The following is a 12222-nucleotide window of genomic DNA, read 5'->3' as shown; positions in this document are numbered from 1 at the left end:
CGCAGCAGTTCATAAACATTTTGAAGCAAAGTTCTAATCTAATGACGTTGAGGTTCAGAGGGAGCAATGGCTAAAAATATTTACTACAGTATTTGGCGTTGGCCATATATTAGTACCAATACTACGTCATACTTAATAAACACTTAGGCAAGGACCTTATGGGGAGCAACTTTAAGAGTGCACAAGCAGGTGAGAGCCGAGTGTCTTGTTTAGGGACACACTGACTGGACACATTAAGGTAATTTCCACAAAGCAATGGAAATTACTTAGATTTCCATTTCAGTCTAGCCAGCAGGCCACCCTGGCATCCCGATCTGAATTTTCACTGCTACCTTTTTTAGTTGCTGAATTTAAAGATGGGTGGTCGGTTTAAAAAAGGCTTCAGGACCACATATATAGATACTGCAATGCACAGGTGCAAGAGGGTGGAAAAGACAAACTGTAGATGCTGAGCTCTTTAATATTTATACTGTAATTTAAGCGTTTAATACATATTGTATTGGTCATCAAAGCCCATGGGAGAGCTGGTTTTCATAACACCAAAACACTGCAGCAGCTGCTTTCACTGATTAAATGCTACTTTCTGACTTACGGTGCTTTGGAATGTGATCAACCGGCTAAGCCCTCTATCATCGACCATACAGCTAGTGGAGACCACAGTATTGCATTGAGACTGAAACAGAACCAGTTCCCCATTTTTTTACTTTTCTTTTCAAGGATATTTCTTTGGTCCCATCAGAGTAGCACTCATTAAGAATTGTTTATTAATAATAATCAATAACAATCATTGTTATTCAGTATTGTTAATGTATCTTCTATTGGGGCTGGCAGTATGGATTAGAGGTGATTTTCTTTTGGTGACAATAAAAACTATCATCATCAAAAATCATCATTATTCTATCAGTATACCATTAGGATGAATAGGCCATAAAGGCCAGGTTAATTAAATATGATAAGAACCTCCCTGGTAAAACAAAATTATTAACCAGTTTGAACCATTAATATGAAACTTTCATTTAGCTTATTTCTGTGGTGAGAGGAGCTTTTTGAATGAAATTACACCGTGGTGTCTAAAGGGGATACAGAAATACGATTGCCTAATTTTAATGATTGGAGTAGTAAAAGATTGATAAGACTTGCAGAAATCTACCACTTTTACTGGTTACAGCAGGAATAGCGATCTGATTCCTTGCCGCAAAAAAAAACAAAACAAAAAAAAAAAAACCTAAGCAGCCCTTAATCGTTGATTGCAGATCGTTTCCAGGAAATGTAACTATCGTACATTCAGAACACACACTTGATCCATGGCAGATCAGAAACAAATGGTTGAGAATTATGTTGGCCAACAGTGAAAATTTTATCCAGAACATATGTAGTAATCTAAAACTGTTCCACCTCCAACGCCAAAGATCACACATACACAAGATAAATGATTTCAGTCTGAAATGTATTAAATTAATCACTTTCATTACTTTAACAAGCACAATTTACAGTCAAAACAGGCTATGGTCCATTAGTGCCTTAGACAAGCAAGTAATTAATACATTAGTCACTTTTAACACAAGGGCAGGATTCTTTAAAAACTGCAGTTAAGTCGGGGCACCCTTTAATATCATTAGACACGAGAGATTTAGCTGTACAAGAGACTGTGCAATATGTCCCTCATAACTTTAGAGAGGCATGAGGAAAAGTCTAGTATTTTATTCATCATTTGCACTTCCTCAGAGAGGTCTGTGTACAACTACCATGTCTTTTACTTTAGAGATATAGTAATGTAGGTCTATACCTGCCGCACACAGATCATATACATTTGAGCGTGCTCCAGAAAAAGATCCTTTGCTGGTTTTTCAGATCTGGGAGAACAAGGACCAATCCCTTGGCAAGAGACACTAATATGAAGATTTACAAAAATCAGGGCTGCGTTGTGAAATGTCAACGGTTTCTCTCAATTTCTTTAACCTGCAAAAGATTCTGTGCATTTTAAACCAGATTAACCTCTCTCTATTAGAGGCAAGGAGTGCATTTGGGTGTATGCAGCTTCTCTGTATTCAAGCTCTAGCTCAGTGTAGAGAGAATCTCCCACAGCAATTCCTTCAAGCCTTTCGAGTAAAGGGAAACCACTGAGGTCACAAATGGCAATCACAGCACACTTAAATCCATGTAGCGTTAAAAAACACATTAATATCTTATCAGGAAAACACTGTTAGATGGGTCACAGCATAATACCTGGGCAAAACACACTTAAAGATGGAGCTTTTAATATGCCCCAGTAATATCTGAATCCAATAAATAAAAATGCATTGAGGTGAACTGCAATATAGAAATAGGTTACATCATTTTCATAATTTCATTTAAACTGCAAAGTGAGGGGTCTGAAGTACAGAATCCACACAAAGCACTGATTCTTTTAAACACTTCAAAAATCATCTACAGACATAATGTATGTGTGTTGAACAGATACAGGATTTACATGACTGTCAACAGGTAATCAATAGAGAACATGATTTAAATCAATTGTACATTTTGTAAACTGTATTTTTTATTTAGGAAACAAACCACCCCAAACATGTTGGGGGGTCCCATCTCCAAAGAGTCGTCCATTTTGTTGCATAATGTCATTTGAGCTTGGGCAGGAGTTCTTTTAGCCGACAGATTTTTCAGAGTCCATCAGAGGGAGGAGCAAAAATAAGAAGATTATCTTCCAGATAAAATTTTAGACAATTGAGGTATCAAACAACCAATTGTTTTCAATTTCTAGAGGTAAAAAAAAAAAAGAAAAGAAAAAAAAAAAATTCAAATTCCTGGAAGAAATAATAGGTCACTGCATTTTCCAAGGTGGCTGGAATGTTGACCACATTTAGCCCCTGGTCCCAAATACCACGCTGACCCCTCTACTCACACGGTGAAAGGAGAGGCTAAGGAGGATCTGTGCAATTTAATATGGGACAGGGGTAGAGGGTAGTTACGCACTGTACTGGATCATGGAGAAATTCTTCATGGCCGTGTCCAGTTCCACACCGGCCTCCTGCATTTCGTACCTGTGGGCAACACCAAACATCAAGGTCAGTTCTCTATAAAATGTATCATACTCCCTTTGAAATTTGTATTAGTGGTGGACGTTCACAGGCTAACTCACTCCGTACTCACCAGTCAGAGGTGGAGACAGTGTAGTAGATGGGCAGCTGGGGGGCGCTGGAAAGGCAGGTGGACTCCTCCAGGCTGCACGCTCCCATGTTGGAGAAGAGAAGCCAGTCTCCCACACTGAGTTCAGGCAACAGGCAGCGCTCCACCACCTGGTCCAGCTGGTCCAGTGATGGGCCCCACAGGCTGCTGGGATACACCGTCTCCTCAGCACACAGCACATGCTGGAGAGAGGAAACAGTGTCATCAAAATATGCACCATCAGAAAAGTAACTGATTACTCTTCCCAACAGACCCTCTATCTCAGTTAATGACAGCTCTAGTGCACATGTAAAATTATACCCTGCAGAAGAAGAGCAATAGCTATATGATGATTTCAGTCTACAACTGAAGAAATACACCATAAAAATACCAATAAGACATTTTTTCATCACATACAACACTGATGCATCATCATTTGCGAACTGTATTAGCACCAGAACACCAAACAGAACAGAAGAGGAGTTTCATCATTAAATGTCACTGATGGTCAAGCAGGGAGTGGGGTTGGGTAGCAACCACCTGTTTGTTTGCCTCTGATCTTTTTGAGTAATGTCACACATCATGACAACACTGCGTTAAAATAGCTTGGCTTTGTATGAGAAAGCAAAGATCCAATGTAGGATCTTTAAATCAGTCAATACAGTTCACTATCTGAAGCAATTGTGATCTTGCTTCCTTACGTGCTCACAATGCATGACCCCCTTTTCCCAATACAACTGCAACTGCTATCAGATGCCTCATTCAGTCATGAATGGGGTTGACTCTCTTGAGTGGAGGCCTACTAACCTTGTGCACTGATGGGGCAGCGATGGAGTTTCCCAGGAGCTTGCGGCTGAATGGGCCATAAACACCCTCATTCATGTAGTACAGGAACTCGGTATCCTCATTGTTTTCACCTGTGAAAATAAAGTGGATGACCATGTCAGAAATATAGAACATTATCTACAAATTAAGGTCTCCAGAGTGGGACTTTAATTAAGCAACTCACCTTGAGCTAGGCTGTCCCAGTGGCGGGTCACCACCTTTTTGCCAATCACGTTGACAGCCAGGCTGAAAGCTGAGGCCACATAGAAGCTGCCTGGTTGAGCCAACACTTGCACACCAGACAGTGGGGGGAAGTAAGCATCCAGCAGCGGCCTGACTGCAGACTCAACCTGCACACACAATGTTACAGCAAAAATGTACTCAAAGAATATTTCCAGATAAAACACACATAGTGCTAGAACTTTGGTTTAAGGCCTTAAGCGCTTTTTGAAGCTGAAATCCTTTACTTTCTGTATGTTTTTAAATGAGAGGCAACAGAAATTATGTTTGAGCTCCCAAAAAAGAAAAAAAAGGCAGAGCATCCAGCGCTGCACTTGTGCTGTCATGTCACGTCATTATGTAAAAAGCTGCCTAGCTAGATGAATAAATATGTCAAGTCTTCAATCATCTGTTGATGGTCTTTCAGCATAAAGCAGATTTTGCAATATGAAAGTAATTTTACACTAACTCATGTTTACAGCATTTGTTTAGGATTTCAGGTTTTAGAAATGTGCTGTATTTTCACATGTGTTCTTCAGTTAGGTTTTATATTTTGAGCAAAGTATTTGCAGAAAATGTGCTTTGTTATTTGACAGTCCATCTAAAATAATTTAAAGGAAATTTGACGGAAAGTTCAGGTATGGTCCAATTGGTGATTTTTCAGCTCTGAAGTCTGACTGAAGCATCCTAATCATATAACAGCTGTTTACCAGCTTACCTGTTTGAGCTGAAACTCTGAGCCAGTAAATCCACCACCAATGTCCAGGATGTTCATGTTAAATCCCAGATCCACCTGAACAGAAACAGACAAACACCGGGTTATCATCCTTAATGAAAAAGAAATGCCAAAGGATAAAAAGGCATTGAGGTTCCTGAAAATAATCTTGAATTTATATATCTACCACATGGAAAAGATATTTTCCAGACAGTACTCACCGCCATGTCAAACACACAGCGGGCATCTGAGAGTGCATGGGTGTAAGCCTGTTGCAGGTCTTGGCAGGAGCTGGGGATGTGGAAGGTCACCCCCACCACCTGGACTCCTAGCTCCTTGGCTGCCTCGAGCAGGTGCCGACAGCTCTTCAGAGAGGAGCCGAAGGCCATGCTGGTCTCAGCTGCATGGGCCTCAGTGGTCAACTGCAGTAGCAACCTGGAAGAGAGAGAGAAAAGAAAAAACATTACCCAGGGATCAACACATGAATTAAACACCCATCTAAGTAAAATAAATACGTTTTTGACATTAACAAAGGCTTTCCCAATTTTCTCTTGATTTTCAGCCAGAGTGAAAAATAATGTACCTTCCTATCAAAACAGCAATTACATTAAAACAGTCTTCAGTTTTACAGAAATGCATGAGGATTAAAAGTAATTAAAGAAAAAAAGCTTGCTGCCTAATTTGAACACTTACTTTGCACCAGGGTGCAGACGGGAAATCTTGGACAACTCTGCCTCATTTTCGCACACAAGATGCTGGATGTTGTTCTTGGCAGCGTGCTTGATGTGTGCCAGCTGCTTGCATACACCTGACAGAATGATGTTTTCTGGTGGCACGCCATGCTCCAGCCCCAGGTTCATTTCAGCCTGGGGGAGAGAGAGAGAGAACACACGTTAGATAAATTAATGCAACTAAGTATAAGAGCCCCATCAACAAAATCAAAAAGGTACTAAGTGGGTTGTATAAGTTGAGAGGATAACAGTCATCAGCTGACCAGTAATCAATTGTGTACGTGTGATTGCAATGGTCCCAGAATATCAAGAGCTATCACAGGGTTTTCCCTAGGTTTCTGGAAGGCTTAGGCTTTTGAGAGTGATGGCGCTGCGCGCCATACAAAATAACCCGGGTAAAACAAGACTTATAGAGAATGGATTTGAACAGCAATTTTTCTCATCCTCCCATAGCCATCTGACAATGTAACAGCATTTGGATGCTTACCAAAATTTTTGCTCCGTTGTACGTCTGTAGCTAGGTCACTTTCCCAGTGGCCACTAGTCAGCTGAGTGAGTTACTGTAGTGAGTTCATTCCTCTTTCACGCATTCCTCTCGCATAATTACTTTCTCAGTTAACATTTTTCAGTCCTTTTGACCTCATCATATGTGACAGATGTAATTCTTTGCTGTTTGATATATGATCTCTCTGGTAAAAGATGTCTGGAGACATTAAGAACTCTTTCTCACTCATCATTAGTTACAGTGGTACACCTCCATTCAAAAAGAATATCTGTTGTAATGAATGAACACATAATTGTCTAGTCCTGAAATATAGGACAACCCTCTCTTTGTAAAACTAAGTTTCACGGGGGGAAAAAAACATTGTCTTATACCAGGGCCAATATGATATCCATTCTCTCCAGAATGGCAGAGAGAACCTCGGCATAGTTTTTTCCCCCATTCATTCGGTTTACACGATGCGCAAAAAGGCTTAGGCACTGTGCCTAGATCTTATAATGGTAGGGAAAACCCTGTATCATAAGAGGATGATGCACTGAGCAGTTAAAAAAAAAAAAAAAGTTGCCTGAATTCAATTCTGTGAAGTCTGAAGTTTACCTTGTTGGTGCAAATGAAGCCCAGGCCCAAGGAAGCCAGCACCTGGATGACAGCAGGGCTGCTGTTGCACTTGACTGGGTAGTAGGGCTGCAGCTGTGGCACTATGCTCTGCCAGTATGCATGCTGTCGCATCAGGACACCAAGATCGCCCACCACAAATGCACTCTTCTCCACCTTTGAACACAAGAGGAAGTTATGGTTGAGCTGAGTATACAAAGCAACTGGTCAAAAAACTAAAATCACACTGCACATATAAATCAAATCCTTATAGATATACAAGGACATTATTGATGTTAAGAAGAATTGTGTGTCTCAAATATCAACAGGAGAAAATCTGGTGTATATCAGATTAAAGTACTAATGACAGTGTCATGGAAACTAACAAACATTTTGGAGAATTTCTGAATGAAGCTATTAAATGGCCGGCAAGCTGAACTGACCAGAGTCTGCTCACAGATGTGTCCGTCAATGACATCTTCAAGGGTCACTCCTCCCTCCAGGAGATCAATTATGTAGCTGGGTTTGTCAGTGAGTCCTTTCATCTCAACCGTATTCCGCTAAGCCGACAATCATAAAGAACAGATAAACAAGTCAAGGGGTCACGACTGAGCCAATGGGGTCCTGCCGGTATGCAACAAACTGGAAAAACAGAGAGGGAAAAAGAAAACACATGACTATTAATATCACTACAACACGTCTTTACAGTAAGTTAACTGACAAATTAAATAACAGGCAATGCACTGTTTAACATCTTCCTAGATGTATTTCCACTATTTAAAATTCAGCAGCTACACATATATGAATATAGTCCTTTGGGACACATACTGTCATCAGCGTTTTATGAACCCAAAGACTTAACCTGAAATATTCTTATTTGTCATCTTTCATTTATGATCTCTCAGAAGTTTTCTTAAGCAAAAACCAAGAAGACATTCTTTCATGTATAGTTTTTAAATGTGTATACTCCAGAAACCTCATTGAGTTTTTTTCTCTCTCTCTCTTTTTTTTTTTTTTAAATCTTCTGACTTCCAAACACTTCAAACCCAATACAAACATGTAAATACTCACACAATTCTACCCAGAACACAATGATCCTGGACTTTGCTACCGGTGTATGTGTGGGTGTAAGCGAGCATGTGTCCTTGTGTGTACGACAGACACTGAGCCACTTACATGGACAAGTCAGGAGATGGACCTGTCCCGCTATCAGCTAGGATCCCAAGGCGGCTCAGCGTTGAAGTCAAAGTGCTCTCGGTAAAGAGCTGCCCCTAGTCCCTCTGGGTAGCGCTCATACACCTGTGCAGAGACAGGGGAGCCCTGAGAGACAAAAACGCATAATATTAGATCTCAACACCTAGGAAAGTCATTGTAAAGGAAAGACATTTACTATGTGTTTATCACACGGAAAAAACAAACAAAAATCACATGAAACGCACGCTCCTTGGGGCTAAGCTAGCCATTCGCTGGTCAAAATTTCACCGACTCAATCAATGTGTTAAGCAACTTTCACGCACGTTTACGTGGTTTGTGTGTTTTGTTTTGTTTTTTTAAACCAAGAGACACCCAGCATATTGTTGTCGATTCATTATTATTTCAGCCGCCTGTTTTTTTAATAACTATTACTTCACATTATGCTGTAATTGTCTTAATACAACACGCGCATGCGTTGTGATGGTGCACATAGTGTCTCAACTTGACAAAAGAGATCTCATTATTGCAGAGGGTCACCAAAACAACACGGGAAAGCCTAACTACACCACGCAAGTGTCATGCGGTACATTTATCGCGTAAAAATGAAGCTGCACCGAAGCATAGGAAACGCCATCGCGAGGAAACGCGCCGCCGAAAGATTCCTGGCAACGACAGAGCTGCTAATGTTGAGCTGGCTGCCGACTGCACGTCGCTACAAGAAGCTTATGTGTTGGCGCTGTATTTTTTTTTTTTAATAACCCCCAAACAAACCTCAACACTGAAACAATACAGGAATAAGAAAACAGACGGAGTTGCTAAGATTGCTCCGTAATTTAATAATGCCTAGGAATTAAATATTAAGACATCTCAAAAACACAGAATTCAATGAATCGGTCTGTCATGTGTGGCAAGACGGCAGAAAGACCAGCCCGCCATGTTACGTCCGCTTGCTGAATCCAAAGAACTCAACCGAAGTATTTCGCTGTACTTACGTGAGATAACGGCCAGAATGTTTTGGAAAATCGTCTTCTCTTTTTCGGCGGAATTTTTAAAGAGTAGTGGGCACAACGATATAAGAAAGAAAGAGGGCTGTTTTTGCCATATGCTTAGATGAGGGACGAGCGTCGGTCGAGCGGCGTCTTCTCTGGCGTCTGGTGGGTGGAGGACTGCTGGAATCGAGCAGGGGAAGTGGAAAAGGTAATCAACGGCCCGGGGGCGGGACCTAACGTTCAGTTCCACCAATAAGCTTTCTGTATTTTTGAGAACATACCAAATATGTATTTCCGAACATCATACAGGCCACGGTAGATCTGTGATGTTTATTCACGTTACATAACCATAAACTTTCCATCGATGGCCCCTCGTTTCAGTCAGTCAGTCTCAAGACCTCTGCCACTCTTGTTTTCATGGGACAATTCAGATACACTTCTTGCTATACAATTCCACCTGCTAAAATTTATATATAGGAGATCGACCCTATAAATATATATATATATATATATATATATATATATATATATATATATATATATATATATATATATATATATATAAAACCCATTCATTTCACTCAGTCCACTTACAGTTATAAAAGTATATATTTTAAACATTATGGCAAACAAAACAATATTTTCTTTAAAGCCACCATGTCTTGTGCATAATTAACATGCAGTAACACTATGCAAAGTTCTCAGATTCCCTGCCTCGCCTTCTCAATACACAAAATCAAAACCAGAAATCATATAGAGCAGATATTTCACCATATATCAAAACAAGAAATCCAGTTTTGTATGAAGCTGCCTGTGTGGTCTTTTAATGTGCCAATAACTATACATGTAGATATAAACATTTTATTGAATTTCCAAAGTTCATTAAACAATAATTTACTGTGAATATTAAGGTGTGGCTGAAACTTTGTACCCATGTTTGCAAACCTTAGAATAACCTTTTTGGTTATTTGTTTAGCTTAGGCAAATTTTTGTTTGTATTAGCCATATTTAAGTGTATGTCCAGTAAATATCTTGAGAGCTTATTGTGAACAAACAATGCAGGTAAAAACTTTTTATGCCATTTATGTCGGTGTGCAGATATTAAAATGAGCGACACTGCATAAATTTCTCACATCAGGGAATGGACAGCCCAAGGGTATGGGAATAATCCTGAGTAAATTAAAGTAAATTTGAAGAAAAGATTAAATGACTAATCTTTGGCACAACCTTTGAACACCTTTGTGCATTTAAAGATACCTTGAGGATATTTATATTTTTCTGTCCCATAATGCAAAAAGATTACCTTGTTTTGAGTCCCATGCTGCTGTTAATGTCTATGAGAAATGCAGTCCTTTTCATAGACATCTTTACATTCAATGAATGAAAAGCCAATATTTTCATGCCTTTTTTTTTTTTTTTTTTCTCCAGAGAGCATTCATGAGCCTTGAAGACATTTGTACGTGCATAAGCACAGGCCTCGTGGCTGGGAAAGTTATGAGGTTGAGAAAATCACTGGCATAAAAGCCTTCTAATTACAACACTCAATCAATGCTCAAACCATGCTGAGCTCAACTGTACATCTTTAAATTTAAAGAATTTGCCTCTGTGTGTCTCTGCTTTTGACATTCACTGTATTCCTACTTGTGTCTGATGGAATGTGGGGGATTATTAAGATTCAAGAGCTTATTGAATATTTTGTTGATTAGACCTTAAGCCTTTACTCTCTCCTAGCCTTATTTCAGCAATGATAATTTAAAGTTTCACGCAATCCAGTTTGATGGGAGGAAATTCATTTAGCAAAATTTATTTCATTAAGCATGGTAGTCAGGAGTTCGGTACAATGCTGAAAAAACTCAGCCTGCAGCCACCTTAGTCGTATGACTTCTGTTTCTGTGGTACAACATGCTGCATGGCTTCATCTCTGTGTTTGTTGCTGGCTGTCTGTCCTATAGCTCTTATCTTTGTTTTATGACAGCCACTCCAAGGGACACAGTGTTCACAAAACAGCATGGCCTGGAAAACACCAGATTCTACACAAGGAAAGTCCTGTGGAAGCAATCTGAAACTAATATTCACAAGTATCTCAGCTGGCTGGCTTCCTTTAATGTGTTTAGGGACCAAGTGACTGGGTTAAATGTATGGATATATTCTGTACGGTCATGCTAATAGCCCTGAAGTACATACTACAGAAAATAGCTAATCAAATGGGGCTGTGCACTTCTAATATCTGAGAAATAAGGTATTTCCAGGTGCTTATAACTGGCATCTAAATCCATTGTGGACTAATGGGACAGTCATGGAAGGTTTATTTGTAATGTGTAATATAAAGATACAAGATAAAGTCCTTCACAGAATCATAAATCATAGACAAATGACAATAAAAACAAGGTGATCACAAAAGCAAGAGAAGAAAGTTATATTCTGACAATTAAATGATAGTATTTCAACATTATAACAATATTTTCATGTTTATGTTTTTAAAAAAATAGTATTTTTCAGAGTTATGTTTGCATTCTTTCCAGTTTAAAATTAATATATAACACAGTTTTGGTTATGACTGCACAGCTTTAGTCATCAAGACTGGTGAAAATGGAAGTTTTGAGAATTATTTTTAAAGCAGATCTGCATGGGAGATGTTCTGGTAGAAACAGGCACGCAGGTGTCTGTAGCCAACAATGCTATTTCCACCCGTGGTGGCTATTCGGGCTCTCCTGGACCACTTCAATGAGTCACATGGGAGAAGTTCTGGTAGAAAGGCTTCCTAACACGTGGTTGAAATTGCGAAAGGATCTATTTTAACCCAAACCATGATCTTTTCCTGAACCTCACGTAGTAGTTTTGGTGCCTAAACTCTGACCAAACTGAGACTCAAAACTTAATGTTATAGAAAATAACTGAATATAAAAAGTCAACTAAGTCTAAAAATAAGTCAGTATCAATTTGTGACTTCACATCTGAGTCAAACCCCTGCCTCTCGGGTGAAAGTCTCGCGCTTGACCTATTTATCCATAACGTCTTCCTCACACGGCCTTTGTCGCTCTTTGTACCATACTACATTTCACCTGACTTCCTAAAGCTTTTCCGCCGGAGAGCGTTCAACAAGCGCCTGGCAGCGGCAGGCGTTTAGAGCGCCACCCGGCGTACGGCGCCCATTAAACGGCGCATTGCGACAATGTGCGCCGTTCTCGTTTTGACGCCTGGTGAAGGCGAAAAAAGCCAAGGCGCTGCAAACGGACACTCCGTTATTTTAAATGGGTATAATGCTGTTTTCTTCGTCCCAATTTCCTAATC

The 12222-nt window shown here is 39.8% G+C and overlaps 1 protein-coding gene across 1 annotated transcript; it reads right to left on the bottom strand.

The window, feature by feature from the left end:
• Positions 1-1430: 1430 nt before the first annotated feature.
• Positions 1431-9133, bottom strand: azin1b (antizyme inhibitor 1b). The gene is made up of 11 exons (XM_040122341.1): positions 8935-9133; positions 7925-8068; positions 7192-7390; positions 6752-6925; positions 5615-5787; positions 5143-5356; positions 4925-4999; positions 4172-4337; positions 3970-4079; positions 3148-3365; positions 1431-3038 (listed from the first exon to the last, which is right to left on the bottom strand). Exons 3-11 carry the CDS (start codon positions 7291-7293, stop codon positions 2963-2965), a joined length of 1308 nt encoding a protein of 435 aa, XP_039978275.1. The 5' UTR covers positions 7294-7390; positions 7925-8068; positions 8935-9133; the 3' UTR covers positions 1431-2962.
• Between the last annotated feature and the right edge of the window lie 3089 nt (positions 9134-12222).

This window comes from Xiphias gladius, chromosome 24 (assembly GCF_016859285.1).
Source record: "Xiphias gladius isolate SHS-SW01 ecotype Sanya breed wild chromosome 24, ASM1685928v1, whole genome shotgun sequence".
NCBI classification, from domain to species: Eukaryota; Metazoa; Chordata; class Actinopteri; order Istiophoriformes; family Xiphiidae; genus Xiphias; species Xiphias gladius.
Note: the sequence above shows the minus strand (reverse complement) of the source record. Positions and strands in the feature narration are given on the sequence as shown.